This window comes from Typopeltis vanoorti, chromosome 13 (genome assembly GCF_054136105.1).
Source record: "Typopeltis vanoorti isolate ZY-2024b chromosome 13, IOZ_Tvanoo_1.0, whole genome shotgun sequence".
Lineage (NCBI taxonomy): Eukaryota > Metazoa > Arthropoda > Arachnida > Uropygi > Thelyphonidae > Typopeltis > Typopeltis vanoorti.
The window spans coordinates 6,115,541-6,134,475 of record NC_143561.1 but is presented as its reverse complement, the minus strand read 5'-3'; the positions used below and the strand labels follow the sequence as shown (position 1 = coordinate 6,134,475).

General features: G+C 34.4%; 1 protein-coding gene across 1 annotated transcript in view; it reads right to left on the bottom strand.

Moving 5' to 3' along the window:
• Positions 1–4,824: 4,824 nt before the first annotated feature.
• Positions 4,825–18,935, bottom strand: part of LOC150099904 (adenylate cyclase type 5-like) — a 221,665-nt gene continuing 207,554 nt past the window's right edge. Inside the window, exons 18-19 of the mRNA XM_090403170.1 lie at positions 10,964–11,088; positions 4,825–4,983 (exon numbers count right to left, since the gene is read on the bottom strand). Of these exons, the coding sequence (XP_090259296.1) occupies positions 4,825–4,983; positions 10,964–11,088 (284 nt within the window). The remainder of the gene's footprint in view (positions 4,984–10,963; positions 11,089–18,935) is intronic.

Genomic DNA, 18,935 nt, shown 5'->3' with positions numbered 1-18,935 from the left:
AATTACTAATGTAACTGTAGTGTGTCTTGACAGTTCCTAATGTAACTGTCAAGAAACACCTTATGATTATTACATTCACCATCAGCTTCAGCAATGATAAAAGAGAGACAAACAATAACAAAAAAAAATTGCCACACAAAAAATATACACACAAAAACCACTATTAAAATTTTCTAATGATGTCTCTTCTCCTCCTTGATGACTAAGTTTTCAAGGAAATAAATTGTTACTTTATTTTCAACAGAAAATAAAGTAACAATCAAAATCCATTTTTAGATGGAAAAGAGCATTTCAAATGATTAGGTCTGACTTGGCAAGTAACACTGTTTTTCAGCAATTAATGTTTATATATTTATATTATTAGCTACCAAACATCAAAGTATGCTACTTATTGCACAAACACCTTTGGGATCTAGAAATAATGGATCATTGAATTAAATGGAGTTAGCAATCCCATATAATTAATGAATGTACAGATCCATTAATTTCACACTACTGTTGAATAAAATGCAATCCCTGAACTTTTAAGGTGAAATAAACATTAAATTCAAAGTTTAAAACACTTTTAAAAAAGACAGTAAAACTGACATGCAGTAGATAAAATAAGTACATTTTATGGTACATTAATGAATGGGATGTGCTACATTCCAGCAATTATTTTTAATGATATTTCCACCCATGTTTGGGTGGGCTAGGGATTTGATAATCTGGAAACTTCTCTAGAGACAAACATGGAGCATCTTCAAGCCTCCTACAAACATGTTGTGGTAATCTCACATCAGGTCATGCATATCATCTATTACTTAAAGACATTCAAAATTCAAAAAGTTGTTCCCTTTTTGATTATTTAAAAAATATATTTAGTTTTCAAAATGGGGTGAAAGTAAATTGGAGCTTTGTTCTGGAGTTCAAACATAGTTTTGGCCTTTCATCTGAAAAGTGTGGACACCACTCTTTATTCTTTGCCCACATCAGTTTCTTCCAGTCTGGTAACTTGAATATGATGAATATTTGGTAATTATTCTGCCTATGTTATTGTTTTTTTAATACTTTGTTAGCCTAAATCTATGTTTTAGTTGAAATATGATTTGTATCCCTGGTAGAAGTGAATAGAAGTGGTGAGCAAGAGGATAAGTGGACTGATGGAATGCATTGTCTGATAGGATGGTGAATGAAGCCCATCTTAGACTGTATTGTCTAAGATAGGCCTCCTATGTGACTCCATGGAAGTTCAAAATAATAACAAAATGTCACATAGAAAAAATATTTCATTTTTGTTAAAATAATGAATTCAACTGAATGCACAACAACAGATCTGTAACAGAAAGTTATATTTTCATTGTCAATCTCTGGTAGGAATATAAGGAACAGCTGAGATAAATATGAGATGGAATAACTCTCATATGAAGTTTATTTTATTAATGTTTTGACCTTCATATCTATTAAGATATCATATCTTCATCATCTATTAAGGTTCAAAAACAAAGTAGATGATGTATTTCATTGATTACAAAGAAGAGGTATAGGGAAAAAAAAATAAAAAAAAATGATGATGCATTATATATGTACAGTTAGAGTCCAGTAAACTGTAAAAATAATATAATATTAAAAAAAATTAATACTGATGAGGGAAATTTAACACAATGTTCCCCAGCCTGGAAAAGAAGAGTATTCTTGTCATCTCTGTTTAAATTGGGCTTATGTAATTAGAGCATCACAATTCAGTTAAGTTTTTTTAAGAAGAAAGTTACTTTCATGAAGCTCTAGTTTTTTTTTTTTTTTTTTTTTTAATCCTAGGTTTATGGCTGGAACAACACAAATTCTATGAGATCAGCTGATCATTTCTGATGGCTATGATAGCAAAACCATACAACAGATCATTCATAACTATAGACATTGTTCACAAGAAGAATGTAATGGAAATGTACCTTGTATGAGAATGTACCTTGCATTACTATTCTGAATATTAAAGCTATCAAAATGTCTTCAGAATCTCCTATGATCAATCAACCTTCAATGCACCTTCATCCTAAAGATGAACAGTGCACTGAAGCACTTTTGAGATGAAGAGGAATGAAGTGCATGTGGAATCATTCCTAATGGCCAATCGCTGCAGAAACTCAAGAAGGTCCCATGTGAAAAATAGTTTTCCACATGGAAAACTAACCATGCAGAGTAAATGTTCTACTGGAGGTCAAAGGTTGGCCAAAACCATATGATAAAGATAATATTTTGATCTTTGTCTACATTTCTCAGGTGTTTCAATATTTTTGGCAGCATAGCATAGCATATACACTATACATTTCTGATGCCTAACATGACACTATCCATTCATAAATATTAGATGGTCAAAGATAAGGTAAGATCAACTTGCAGATGCAGCAAGACAAGGGATTGTAGCAATGATCACCATGTCCATTGTGGCCAAACTCACATTATATGTCTGATGAGAAGGTTAGCTGATCATTTGATGTATTTGATTTTGAGCTAAAATGTTGAGAAAATAATCTGTTCTGTTATCAAACAAATAAGTTTGAGGCATATAACATAGTTACAGTAAACAGTATATGAGTATACAATGGTGATAACAGTTGGCATGTCTTTCTGTTCTATCTAGCCTCCATACCCACATCTGAACAATAAAAGAGCTTCTAATTATGATGTGACACAGATGAACCATATAATACTTCATACGCAAATTATCACCTGGAATTAATGAATGCCACCCAAGTAAAAAAAAAAAAAAAATCATGCTTTTACTTGATTAAATATGGCCTATTACTATAATAAATATTAATAACTGAAGTTTTTCTATATTACTAGCATCTTCATCAATTCATCAATGTGTGAAAAGCCTTGGTATCTAAGGCCAAGTCTTTTTACAAAAGACTTTTAAGAAACAGTATTATTCAGGAAGCAAGTTTAAATGTAATGACAATTTTAGATATTGGTGGGTATTCATAATAGTGCTTCATGGTACAAACAACACCAGAAGAACAAAATAAATACATAACTTACTGAGTTAGTAATATTTTGTAAGAATTTCAATGCATCATCTTCAGAGTATACAAACAACAAGTAAGGTACACACTCAATTAAACTGTTGTAGAAACAATTCAAATTGTAACTGAAAAGGAACTAATATCCTAACAAGGCACCCTGTAGGGACTGGACCAGATAAAAAATGAAGTTAATTCAGAAAAGTCAAGCTACATGTGTCTCAGAATGGGTCACTCATATGTTAGACAAATGAATGCAACCACACTCATTAGGTTAGGCTAGTTTGAAATCAGGGGAAATATTAGTAACTCAATAAACTATGTATTTATTTTGTTTTTCTGGTTGTTTTTATCATGAAGCATTATTCTGGATAGAAAAAATGTTTGAGTGTATTTTTAAAAACTAACCAAGTAACATGCAATCAAAAATGTAAATGCAAAGATTAACATAATCTCTGAGACAATAAAGACTGAGAAATTTGACAGATAACATATTAATAATGCTCAGCCAACTGAGCACCAAGTTGAATATTGACTATTAAGGCAACAATATTATACATTCATAAATTACAGTTAAAAATAGTTTTGTATTTTCCATGTGAAAATATTATTCCAAAGAGCACTTCACATATAAACAAATTAAAAAACAAACAAACTAGATTTTAATATTTAAAAATTTTAGATAGAAATAAAATTGATTTGTAATACTTTATGAATTTCTCATTCTCATTAAAAATAAATACAAGAAATATAATTTCACTATTTGGTATTTCTGCATGATCAGTTTAAATCACATATCTATACTTAATGTATTATTCATGGATATAACAGTGTAAAATAATTTTTGAAATACATTCAAATTTTTTCCTTCCTATAATGAACCTGTTATAATAATTTGTTAAAGAATCTGAAAATATAGCAGTTGCAAACAAGATATCTACCATAATTTAAGACTTTCCATTATTCCTAATATTAACTATACAAGTGTTTTCTTTAAGATTTTGAAGTGACAAGAATTTCCAATATTTTTTCCCTTTTCTGATTTTCCACATTTATTAATTTCTGTTTCATGCCTTGTATGAAAATCACAGTTTGTAGTATGGATTTCAATCATAACGAATTAATATTGAGCAAAAAAAAGACAAAAAAAGAAGGGAAAAAAAATCAAGAATTCATATAAATATAAATAATCTTATATATAAATTTAATATTGGGTGTTCCCAACTCACTTTAAAACAATTAAACCAATTATCAAGCAACTCATTTAAGAATAATATTTAGAAATGAAAAATATGAAATAAATGCAAACAGCAATATTTTTTAACTTGAAAAATATATGTATACTGCAAAAGATACAAAAAAATACCTCCAAAAAAAATGATTACTCCATTCAGAATGAAAAGGATGACTCTAATGATTATAACAGATTCTTACTTTATATATATATATATATATATGACATATATATACATACACTTATATAAACAAAAATTTCCATAAACATAAGTTTAAAAGTTGTCATCTGGCTGAAATATGTAAATATAATCCAACAATAAGTAGATAATGGCAATATACAAAGATAAGAAATGATTTGCTAACACAACTACTGGAAATGCCCTCATTACAGAAAGCTACTTATGTATATGACAGAGGTAGGAAACCTAGTTTCCCTCCTTCTAGGATCATAAAACCAGAATTTGAAACTGGCCATGATTAATTACCATAAAGCATGGAATATATTATATAACACATTCAAGCACAGTATCTGATGAATAAGAAATATAAAAATAAAGTACTTAGATTCTTATCACTATTAAGACCCTGTTTACATGGAGGATACACCCACAGGAGAACTGGGGCTTCCTTGTCTGTTTCCAGTAAGAAAGTAAGTGAGCATCTCTCCTTTACCTTTCACTTTTATATAACCTCGGGACTCAAGTGGATAGCCATGGGCTTTCAGTATTAAATATACATCATGTGTGACCTAAAATAATAAAACAGTTGTTGACAGGCTACTAGTGACTGTATCTTTGAATTTAACAAGAATTCATTTAGAAATACACTATTATCATATAAGTAATGTTTTATGGTGATAAGGAACAAATGATTTTTGTGATATTTTTCATTAAAAATAAAGTATATAAAAGTTATTTCATATACATGCATAGCATCATATAAGTAATATTTTTTTGTGATATGGAACAAATGATTTTTGTGATATTTTTCATTAAAAATAAAAGTTATTATATAAAAGTTATTTTATATACATGCATAACGCACTACAATCCAAAAATTATGTGAATATTGCAAAATTTCTGATCTATATGAATGTTTTTTACTACATACACCCAATCCAAACTATGCAAAAGATTTCAGATATACCATATCTAACAAAAGATTGACATGAAATATGATCAAGGCGTGAAAATTTTGTGCTGGCTCACCAGTCAGGCAAATATCTCATTTGTCATATGTTAGTCTGGGTGTACTTTATTACAGTCACCTATATATCATAATCATGTGTTTATCCCTAGATCTGGTCAATTTAAAAGCTTGTGTTAATGCTATGGCTAATTTTTATCCTGTATAAGTGAACAAGTTGGAAGCAAATATGTTTACTTATGCATTAGTGTATTTATCAGTCTGTGGGAAAAAAAAAGCACGCATTTTATAAGTGATACAAGACCATTTATTATTATTTTTATTAATAACACAATTTTCTGACACATTTTGCTGCTGGCCTGGTTGGCCGAGTGGTTAGTGTATCCACTCTCCAGCCAAAGGGCTGCGAGTTCGAATCCTGCTATGGGCATGGATGTTTGTGAATGTCTGTGGAAATATTAGTGGTGGTGGTGATGGGTGGTAGAGATGGGTGGCTTTGGTGTAGTTGGTGGAATGAGTGGTGGAGACAGAGTTGTAGAGCAGGTGCCCTCCTTCAATGAGTCTTTGGACTCCCTGGAGGCGGCATGTAATAATAATTTTCACTTTCAACACTTACATGAATTGCTTTCACGAAAAAAGCAAACAATTTTTTCTCTGCCATTATAAGCAAACATTAAAAACTCTCAATAAAATTTTTTTCTGAATTCTGATTGGCTCCAAAAATGGCTGGATAGAGGACCAGTGATGTCATATGACATGGCAACAACTCAGAAAGCAATTGAAAAACCTTTAGATTAGAATCAAAATCATCAAATATTTTGGAAAATAAATACTTCTTTCTCAACTTTTCAAGTTTTAATATCTGTTATTAACATCACATTTTGCCATATTCCATTACTGAGTAAGAAATAAGCTAATTATCACTGTCTGCTGCATATCTCTTTTAGGCTGCCGTTTCACAATTCACTGTTACCAAAAGGTACAACTGAGCACTCTAAAAATAAAATGATGCATGTTGGAAATTTTTTCCCACTTGGTTAGACTATAAATAAATTTAGTTTAATTCAAGTGTAAGCAAACAAAGTTTGGGCCTGAAGTATCTTCAGGACTGAGGCAACTCGTGGTAAAGGTGGACCAAGCTCTCATCACTCAAACTAAGACAAGGAGTGATGAGAGCTTAGTCCACCTTTACCACGAGTTGCCTCAGTTCTGAAGATACTTCAGGCACAAACTTTGTTTGCTTACGCTTGGATAAAGGATTAAACTAAATTTATTATAGTCTAACCAAGTGGGAAAAAACTTCCAACATCTTTCTCTAAATACAGAGTAATTTAATAATAAGGTGAAACACCTTTTGGCAACTCATATAGGTAAATATGACTTCTTCATTGCTTCCACCTTAGTATCACCATCACTACCTCTGGATCTGTCTCCCATTGGCGAGACCTCAATGGGGGTTGAAGCCGGTCTGGGTAATGGCCCTTTCCTTAATGCATAGCATTATACATGTCCGCAAGGAGATGTGCTTTGCATTATGGGAGATACTAAGACAAGGAGTGATGAGAGCTTGGTCCACCTTTATCATGAGTTGCCTCAGTCCTGAACATACTTCAGGCACAAACTTTGTTTGTTTACACTTGGATAAAGAATTAAACTAAATTTATTAAAATGATGCATGCATATCCTATTCCACTCATTGGTTGTATTCCATTACGATAAAATCAGTGATAATTGACAAAATAGGCAGAATCAGCATTACGTAAATAAAACTGACAATTAAATCCTCTCTGCTTTTTTTTCACTTGTTAACTAAACATTCTAGTTTGTCATGGATGAGCAGACAAGCACATTTTTCAAGCCCTGAATATGATGCATCTAAATTCAATAACATAACATATGGAAAAATAAAGATCTGGCAAAAGAAACAAAAGTAAGAATCTATAAGTCAGTAGTTTGATGAAAATGTTAAGAAAAAAATAATTAATAGAGTAAAAAAAATATGAAGAATGTTAATTAAAATCCATAGATAAAAAGATAAAATAAGAGCTCAGAATGAAATAAACACATTATTAGAATAGATTCAAGAATAGTTAAGTAGCAAAAAATGGAAACCAAATACAAATATAATTAGCAGACCCTCCCCTCCACCATAAAAAAAAAAAAAAAGAAAAAAGAACACAATGGGCTGAATCTGAAAGTAAGAAGTCAGTCCAAGATCAAAAAACCAATGGGCAGTCATAACTATCTAATTAAAGAATTATGTAGGAGATGAGAGGAGATTATTTTTAACAGTGTTAACAATACCAAACAAAGTATTATTATTATTATTATTATTCAGGCCTCTATGAAATCAAAAGACTCATCGTGGGAGGTCCTTACTAACAATCATCATCCCCAGATCTCTTGTCTCCCCTACTTCATCCTCCAATCGAGTATGCAGCATCCCATCGATGTATCCCAAACTTGAAGATTTTACATTTTGCTGCATTAAACCGACATCCCCATTCATTTGCCCATCTATCTAGTTTATTCAAATCCTTTTGCAGGGCTGCCACATCTGCACTATTACCAATAACCCTTCCCAGCTTCATATCATCTGAAAACAACTGAATATTACCCTACAATCCATTGACATAAAGGTTAAACAATACAGGTCTCAGTATTCAGCCTGTGGGATCCCCACTTGTAACCTTCTGCCTCCTTGATATTGTCCCACCATACACAACTCTCTGATACCTATCAGATAGCCAATCCTGAATCCAGTTGAATAACCCAACATCTAAACCCATGAGCTGCAACTTAAATATCACCTTATCATGTGGCACCCTGTCAAATGCCTTTGCAAATTCTAAAAAAAAAATGGCAGTATATGCCTTTCCCTCATCAACTGCTCTTGTCACTTTATTATAAAAGGCAATCATATTACTAAAGCAAGAGTACCCCTAAACAAATCCATGTTGACTCCAGACTTTCATCGAAAAGCCAGGTCAATGGAGCTGTCAGTTCTTTAGCATATTCTCGTAAAAAACCCGTTGTGAAATACCACCCAATCCCACAGCTTTACTGACATCCAGAATACTCAGTATCTGGAACACACTCTCCTCTTGCACCTCTAAACTTCGAACCTGCTCTATCCCTCTAGTATTAAAACTTACTTCTGCATCAGTCACTCTACTCCCATTTTTATCCCACAATGTCATTCTTCCACAATAATTTTTCCTCCTACTGGCCACACAGCTAAAAAATTCCCTAGGATTTTCTTTGGATCTTAGTGCCAATCTCTTCTCATATTCCAGTTATGCCTTCCTTAAAAATAGTAATACACTAGTCACTCTCCTGGCCTAAGTCTTATATTCTTCATGCATCTGCTCTCAACCCCTCTCCTTATATCTCTTCTATAATCTCCTTTTCACCTGCAGTTCCTGTTTGATATTGTTTGTCATCCACTTTACACCAAATTGTGTCCTCTTCTTCACATCTGGAATACAGCTTACTATTGCTGCTAACAAATATTTCTTCACAATTTCCCATGCGCTAATGATATCGTGGCCCTCCAAATTCTGCCCTCCATGGAACTAACCCAAGTTGATATCTAAGACTATTATAATCACCTGCTTTATAATTCCACACACATGCTCTTTTCTTTGATACTCCTGCATGTCTATTCATCTTCCATGTCAAAACCACATGGTCACTTTCTCCAACTGGGGGAGAGATGTCATCTCAGTTATTATCAGCTCTTCTGATGCTATGACCAAATCCAATCTTGAACCTCTTGTTCCCTCTATTACATGTTGCCCAAGACATTTGTCCCTCAAGAATTCTAGAAATTCCATTCCCTTACTACTGCATGCATTTTCCTCTTTCCAACTTATACTGCTGTAGTTAAAATCTTTCATAACAATCACTCTTCTTGCACTTGCCAAACTCAACTGCCTAAGCATCTCCTGATCCCCCACCATCTGTGCTCCTTGGCTTGTAGTAACACTCCCACTAAATATCCTATCTTGCCCACCTCTACCTAACATCATATGCTTTCAAAACCATTAGTGTCACTACCTTCCAAAGCCTCCCCTCTTAGAGGACATAAGTCATCACTTATCATAAGCAATACTCCACCACCATGTTCTCCCTTCCTATCCTGCCGAAAAATGCTGTACCCTGCCTACTTCTATTCCTGTTATTATATTATCTTCTGTCAACCACATCTCAGAGATCCCAATAATCTTTGGCCAGGCTGATGCTATCAGTGCCACCAATTCATGTCCTTTATTCCAGATACTCCTGGCATTAGCATAAAGCATAAAAATTTCACTGTTTCTATACCTATCATTATCCACTCCAGACTCCACTAAACTCAAAGTCACCTGATATCTTCCCCCAAGCACCCATTCCCACAAGAAGTCACCAATGCTACCATCCACCCTGGGAATTCTAGTTTCTCTGCATTGACACTCCAACTTATTCAAAAAACAGCAATCTCTCCAGATTCTACATCCTTCCTCATGCAAGTGATCTCTCACATACAGTTCCTTTTGTCCTCAAATGCCCTCCAAGCATCCATATATTCCAATCCTCTCTTTTGAGACATTTTGGCTATTTTATGCCATTCATTATTACTGCTCTTCTGCTCAGCTTGTCATTATCATACCTGAGCAACACACACTATCCGTCCTCTCTGTGTTTTCTTTTGTACAACCTCAAGCATGAATCTCAGATCACTCGCCACCTGATTTACACTGCCTCTCATTTGTGCCCACCATCATCATCATCATCTCGTCCATCCTTTCATCCCACTTAATTGCCATAGTCACACTTTCTATCAATCCTCCAGGCAAAATAAAAACCGACAGGGGATGCTCGATGTTTTATTAACTTGCGTATATTTCGTTGAATTTCAAATCAGCATCATAATCTGAAGAAATATGGTTGCATTAATTTGCCAAAAATTTGGAGACTTATCTTAAGAGCAACTCCCAAATAGCTGTATCTATTTATTTTTTTACAACATTAGAGGGTGCCAAAATAAGAGACTAGATCTTTTGTCTGTTACAACAACTGTACTGTTTCACTTACTGTTACGTATACATGCTGTGTTGTGCTCTGATGATGATGCTGATTTGAAATTCAGTAAAATATAAGCAAGTTAATAAAACATCTTTTTATAAAATAGTTCATTTGGTGTTGTTAATATCATTAAAAATAAGTCATAAATAACCATCAACACAAAGTTTATCTGTTAGATTAATACAAATTCAAGAACACAGATCGGAATTCAAGAACTTTGATTTTCCTATGTGTTGTTTCTAGCTGAAAATGTCTTGGTGTGACAAAGTACATAGTCCAATAAGAAAGAATTTAAATAGTATGAAATTAATCAGACATAGTGAATGCTGTTTAGAAAATCATTCTGGAGAAAAAAATGATAAAAAAAAAGTAATGCCAAAACTCATTCCCATAAGGATGTCATTCTAATTTTCTGACAATTGTTAAAAGCAAAAAATGCATTTAAAAGAAAAAAAAATTACAGGCACAAATGTTCACTATAAAAGTAGTAAGTTAATTTCATATTTAAAAAATACCTGAATTTTTCCCATTTCTCCTGTACTATCCATCCGACTTGCTACATTGACAGCATTACCCCAAATATCATACTGAGGTTTTTTGGCCCCTATCACTCCAGCTACTACTTGTCCAACATTTAATCCTAAAAGATAAGAAAATAAACCTGCTCTGGCTAACTTAAAATGAGCAGTAATAAAAATGCTTGAGGAGAGAAAGATAATTTTAGTTTTACAGCTTATAAAACTATTTTACATTTATCAGACTATAAATAGTTCTATTCAGACAAAAAAATCACTAAGGCATAAATTTTGACAAAAGTGCACTCATGATTAATACCTTCACTACAGGTTGTGATTTGCACATTCAGGAATGTGTAAATCACAAATTATTATTATTATTATTATGGACCACCAAGGAGTCATAATACTCAACGCAGGAGGAAGGCCATCTTAGACAACAAAAGTCTACTCCTCAACCCTGTTTGCACATTCACTACCCTACCAGGCAATGAATTTCATGGTCTAATCATGCAAAAAAACCACTATTCATCTTCTTACTCATGACTTCCTTTCACAGCTTTCAGGGGTAGCTTCTTGTCCCTGTTTCTTCCCCTTGTGCTACTATATATGAAACATCTCCCCAGTGTCAATCCTGTAAATACCTCTCAACAGTTTAAATATCTCAATCATGTTATCTCTTTGTTTTTCATCCAATAAACTCTGTAGTTTACATGCCTCCAGTCTATCCTCATGGTTAACATTACAGAGTCCTAATATTATTTTTGTTATCTGCCTCTGTATTCTCACCATGGTTAATTTATCCTCTTCAAATCCTGGGAACCAGATCTGAGCAAAACAATCCAGATATGGACTGATCACAACAAGGAATTACCAGTCTTTTATCTCTACTGGTCAAAGTCCTTAATATTACAGCAATCTTCTGGGTTCACCACCTTTGTGATATGTCTCTAAACTTCAAACTTTTATCAACTATCAACTCCAAGATCCTTTGACTCCTCCTCCTCCTCTACTTTCTCTAGCATAGATCCACCAAAACAGTATTTTTTAATATAGTGAAACCTGTGGGGTATTCATAACTATAGAATAACACGCATGGTACAGTAAATTACTTTTTTATTATGTAAATATTTTGTTTTATGTGTCATAAGATATCATCAGTACAACTAATGAACAACAATAGAAATTAAATTCAAAAAACAGTAGTGTGCATGCTTAAATTGGAATCCCTCTATGTAGACAGTTGAGTGTTCATGGATTAAGACTATTGGGGTGAAATTAAAATTAATTAAATTAAAATATAGCAGAAAAATTATTGAATACAATTGAGGATAACTCTTGACCCAAAACCAACAATGTGGTTACACTATGTCAATGACGTCTTTGCATAACCTTAACTCTACTCATTTCTACAAAAAAAATCAAAACACTGCATCCTTGTATCAAGTTCACACTAGAAAAGGAATCATTATTATTATTATTATTATTATTACGGGTATCTCCATGGAGTCAGTAGACTCATCGCGGGAGACCCAAACTAGCAAAACAATATCTGTCATATCTCTTCTTGAATTCATTTACAGACGAAGAGCTCACAACTAAGTCAGGCAATGAATTCCACTCATTCACCACCCTCCAGGCAAAAAACCTTGTTCTGACACCTTTGTTAACCACACCCTTCTTTAATTTCCAGAGATGACCTCTTGTTCTTCCATCACTATCACACAGCTGAAACATTTCCCCTGCATCAATCCTATAAAAACCTTTTAGTAATTTGAATGTTTCTATCATATTCCCTCTTCTTCGTCTATCAACCAATCTCTGCAATCCACAAGCTCTCAATCTATCAATGTAGGGAGCATTTTTTATATCACTCACCAACTTGGTCACTCTTCTCTGAACCCTCTCCACAGCCTCCTCATCTCCAAGGAATCCAGGTGACCAGACCTGAGCACAGTAATCCAAATGTGGAAGTATCAATGCTTTATAAAGGGGAATAATAACCTCTTTATCTCTGGATGTCAGTGTGTTCCTCAACAACCAAGTAATCCTATGTGCAATCTTGGACACCTTAGCAATGTGTCCTCTGAACTTCATCTCCCTATCTACCAATACCCCTAAGTCCCTAGCCTCATCAATCTCTTGGAGTACCTTTCCATCGATGTAGTACACAGCTGGTAATCTTTTAATCCCAAAATGCATGACTTTACACTTTTCCACATTGAACTGACATCCATTTTCTTTTGCCCATTTTACCAGCTTATTTAAATCCTCCTGCAAACTTTCAACATCAGCTTGATTTTTTATTGCACTACACAACTTTGCATCATCAGCAAACAACTGAATATCTCCCTTTAAGCCGTTTCCTATATCATTTATATACAAATTAAACAACATTGGCCCAAGCACAATCATCAACAGGTATTTCCTTTCTTGATGTGTGTGCAAACAAGATGGATCCATTTCCACTTCCATCTACCGAAAAAAAAACTTTTTCATGTCGTTATATCCATAATACATCAGTTCACCCTCCTCCTCAAAAATATGGCATCACAAAATCTTCAGTAACAAGAGCACACAAGATTTGTTCTTCTGAAGAATCCCTAAAACGAATTGGAAATCATCAAAGAAACAGCCTTGCTAAATGGATATAATTCAAGAACAACCCAAAATATAATAAACCACTCTCCTACAAATCAACCCAGACATGAAGCAGCCCATGATTCCAATTCCATATATTAAAGGCATCTATGAATGTGTGGCAAAAATTATGAAAAAATATCAACTCATTGCTACCTACTCCAAAAGACAAACTCTCACCAATGATGCTACCTGGCACATACCAAGTACCATGTTCGTGTAACATGTCTTACTATGGACAAATAGGAAGATCTATATGAGGTCTGGCTATTAAATAACAAGACTGGTTGGAAAAATGTGGTTTATTATTGCAATTGTATAACTTAATTGTTATCCCCTTCAAAATACTCCCCTTCTCTATCTATACACCATTGCATAAGAATTTTCCATTGTTGGAAGCAGTGCTGCAAGTCATCAGTGTTGTCTGTTTCAGTAGTGCTGTCGTTTTCTCCTTTACCTCATCCACTGACTGAAAATGGATGCCCTTCAATGCGGATTTCAATTTTGGAAAAAGGTAAAAGTCACATGGAGCTAAGTCTGGCAAGTAATTTGGATGGTCCAACACTGGGATCTTCTTATCAGCCAGATACTGCTTTACAGACAGTGCACTGTGGGCTGCAGCGTTGTCCTGATGGAGAATCCAAGCATTGTTCTTCCACAGATCAGGTCTCTTCTTCCTCACTTGTTCTCTCAGCTTGGCCAGAACCTCAAGGTAATAATGCTGGTTAACTGTCTGACCCTCCAGTACCCATTCAATACCATGGCACTAATATATATATATATAAAAAAAAACGATCAGCATTGCCTTCAGTTCTGACTTGCTCATTCTTACTTTTTCATTCTCGATTATGTCGGAGTTTTCAAATGTATCGACTGTCTCTTTGTTTCTGAATCCACCTTACTCGCTGGACTTAGCTCCATGTGACTTTTACCTTTTTCTAAAGTTGAAATCCGTATTGAAGGGCACCCATTTTCAGTCAATAGATGAGGTAAAGGAGAAAACAGCAGCACTACTGAAGCAGATAACACCTGCTGACTTGCAGCACTGCTTCCAACAATGAAAAATTCGTATGTAACGGTGTATAGATAGAGGAGGGGAGGGGAGGGGAGTATGTTGAAGGGGATAACAATTAAGTTGTACAATTGTAATAATAACCTACATTTTTGCAACCAGTCTCGTTATTTAATAGCCACACCTCGTAAATAAATAAATCTCTGAACATCAAGACCACATCCATTTTATCAAACCTCATAAATCTGGCCTTGCACAACATGGAATCAAAATGCTAACCACAGGATCCAATGGCAAAATGCCAAGTTACTACATAGATCCACATATAAACATCAATGGTTATGTAAAGAAATTGCTGAAGCTTTACTTCATAGACCATATGTATTCAATAATTTATCTGCTATATTTTAATTTAACTAATTTTAATTTTAGCCCAATAGCCTTAATCCATGAACACGTGACTGTATACATAGAGAGATTTCAATTTAAGCATGCGCACTACTGTTTTTTTAAATTCATTTCCTATTGTTGTTCATTAGTTGTATTGATGATGTCTTATAATACATAAGATGAAATATTGACATAATAAAAAAGTTATTTACTGTGGCATATGTGTTATGCTATAGTTACCAATACAATATGTAGCATCCCATTGATGGATCCCAAATTTTAAGACCTTACATTTATTATTATTATTTATTATTATTATTAGGACCAATCACCCGATATGTGGATAACTTTAGATTACGAAAGGAAACAACAATTCAAAATGAAACGACAGAGCACACTTCAATCCTCCCCCTCTATGGTGGCTGGAGGTCAAAGCCCACAGGGAAGCCTTCAGCCTGATGAAGGAAAGAAGCGCTCTAAACACTACTGGAAGAAGCCCATAATCATCTCAACATATAATGTTCGCACTCTCCTAAAATGTAGAAAATTTTATGAATTTTCCAGGGGAGCAGAGGCAGAACACGTGGATGCAATCTGCATACAGGAGTATAGATGAAAATCCCACTTGGCATTCAATGAAATCAGATCCTATAATCATAAATGGATCTTTATGTACTCATCTGCAGATCATCTGGAAATTGCAGAGTCAGAATCCTGGTAAACAAGAGAGTCTACAAAAATATTCCATCAATAGAAAGTGTTTCAAAAAGAATAATAGCTATTACAATAAACGCAAACCTTAAAATAACAATTACATGTGCAGATGCACCTACAGAAGCAGCAGAATAAAGACAAAGAAACTTTCTATCAAAACCTAGCCAAGTACATTATCAAAATACCTGCACACAATATGCACATAGTTGGAGGAGACTTCAATGCATAAATCGGAAAAGATGTAGCTGGAAACACAAAAACATAGGACAATATACCTACCATGACTCAACCAATGGGAACAGCCATCTTCTTGTGTATTTTTGCTACTCTCAGAACTTGATATCTCTTCAATCAAAATTCCCAAATAAATTAGAAAGAAAATAGACCTGGCAACATCCCAATGAAACTAAGGCTCAAATTGATCATATCTTAATAAACGTAAAATGGATAAGGTCAGCCCAAAACTGTAGAGCACAGAATTAAACTCTGATCACAGAATTAAACTCTGATCACAGAATTGTAAGTGCACGATTAAAGCTATGACTAAGAGCATCTAAATCACAGAAAAAAACCCTCAGATACAATTGGGAAGAATTAAATGACTAACAAGGCAAATCAATTCCAGCAACTCAAAAGTACAACCAACCCACAAGCAGTATCGAATGATAATGCAGACAACATATTTAAAGCAATAGCTAGCATCATTCATCAAGCAGCCTCCCAAACATTTCTTCAATCAAACACAAAAAGTGTAGATAAAGACTGGGTAACCAAAGAAACAAACTCACTGATTGACAAGCACAATAAAATAAAACACAAAGTAAAAACCCAAGATTCTCTTCAATATAAAAATGAACTAAAGCAATTAAACACAGAGGTATATGAAGTGCTCTCAAAAGATAAAGAAGCCTACATCCAGAACATCTGTCAAGAGCTAGAAAACTGTCAAAAATTACACAAAACAAGAGAAACTTACAAAATGGCAAAGTCCCTGAGCACAGCAGAAGGAAAACCCACAGTATTGAGAATCAAGAAAAAAGATGGAACCTCGTTTGAAAACAAGACTGAAGAACTTGATGAATGGAAGGCACACTTCCAAACATGCCAACCACAAACATTGATTTCATCTCTAAAACCATAGTACCAAAAACTCTTAGCATCAACTGCGATGATTTCACCATGCAGGAGTTCACAATGGCCCTTGAACAACAAAAAGCAGGAAAATCACAAGGAGCAGATGGCATCACAATTGAGGCTTTAAAGCACTGCTCTACAGATATCAAAGAACAACTGCTACACATATATAACTTTGCACTATCCTCTGGGAAAGTTCCTGAACAGTGGAAAGAGGGTCTAGTAATAATACCAATTCCAAAAAAGGGTAACCTGAACAAACCTGAAAACTACAGAGGAATCGCACTCATCTCTGCTCCACTAAAAATCTACAATAGAATGATATTAAATAGAATTGAACCACATATAACTCCATTACTTCGTACAAACCAGGCTGGATTCCTCAAAAAACATGGTACTCTAGAACACATTCACTGCATCAGAAGACTAATAAGAGGGTTCGAAGGACAAGAATCTACTATTGCTTTTGAACTTTACTGACTTTACTAAAGCATTTAATTCTGTTGATAGGGAACGATTATGGGAAATGCTCAAACTTTATGGTATTCCACCTAAACTTATCAGGACAATCAAGGCACCCTACCAGGAATATCAAGCCACAGTATTAGTTAACGGAGACAAAACAGACAGTTTTTCCATCACCACAGGAGTCCTACAGAGATACTCTGGCCCCATATCTCTTCATAAATAGTGATTGACTATATTTTTAAATTAATGCAAGTTAAATCTGGAATCCTTATCAAAGACCCATATATACAGATGCACCTTGAAGACCCAAGCTTTGCAGATGATATAGTTCTCACATTGACTCCAACATTACAGATGCCTAAAACTACTTCAAAAGCCTTAGGAGAACCACAGAAATATTTGGACTAAAAATAAACTCCCAAAAAACAAAGATATTAAAACATCAGATAGATGGGCACATCTATATATATCAAAATGATCACCTTGAAGAAGTAGAGGACCTTGCATATCTTGGATCACACATCTCAGATTCCTTAATAGACATTAAAACAAGAAAATAGACAGCACTGCAGTTCCACAGAAGTTTTAATAAAGTATGGAAGTCGAGCCTCATCTCAAAGGAGACGAAGATTCATCTTTACAAGTGCACCAGCCAGTCTATCTTTCTATATGGCTCCCAGACCTGGAACATCTCAACAAAAGCAGCGATGACCAATATTATAAATAGCTTTGGTCGTCTAAGAAATATCCTGGATTACTCCTGGGAAGACCACATTCCCAACTCTACTATATTAGATGAAACCCAGAAAGATCTCTAGTCAGCACTGTTCAAAGAAACCAAATAAAATGGCTCGGCCACCAACTTAGACATCCACCCTCTGTAATTTCCCGGGTGCTGTAAGTGCCGTGTCGAGTATAGACCGAAGGAATGAGGTTGGAATTCCAGCAAAGAGCCGTTGGTTAGTTTTGCCAACGTATAGTCAGTGAAAGGGGAACCTTTCGAAGATGATAGAAGTAAGTTGCTGATGCCGTGAGAATACATAGTGAGAAAACACAGAAGTGCAATCAAGGAAGCCTCGGCAACTCCGTAAAAGACAAGAATGGTAAGGTACAAGTTTTCATACTCATTTTGAATAATAACCAAGGAAGGAATAGGAACCAGGGAATTAAGAAGCTCCACACATTTAACTTTCATATAATGCCTAAAGGACTGTTTTTGGACTAATCTGTCTATGTCAAGTGAGTTAGTGCCAGTCTAAGTTTAAGCTGAGGAAGGAACCAAAACTTTTGGAATTGTTTGCTTGGAAGAAACACTTATGATATTATGTTAGAAATTAGTTTGAATATTAACTAAGTTGGGGGAGGATATAGCCCGCTCATAAATAAGAATAATATCCCATGCTAAATCACGACGGAACTCGTCTGATATGCTCTACACAAGGATTGTATATAACTATGTGCATGTGTTGTTTTTATATGTGGAAACTGAGTAACTCTATATGAATTAACCGAGTCTGAACATAGTAACACAAAAAAAAAGAGTGTGGAACTGTTAGATTAATTTTAGAATTAGAAATTTTGGATATCTTAACTTAAGTGGGGGAGTTCAGACTC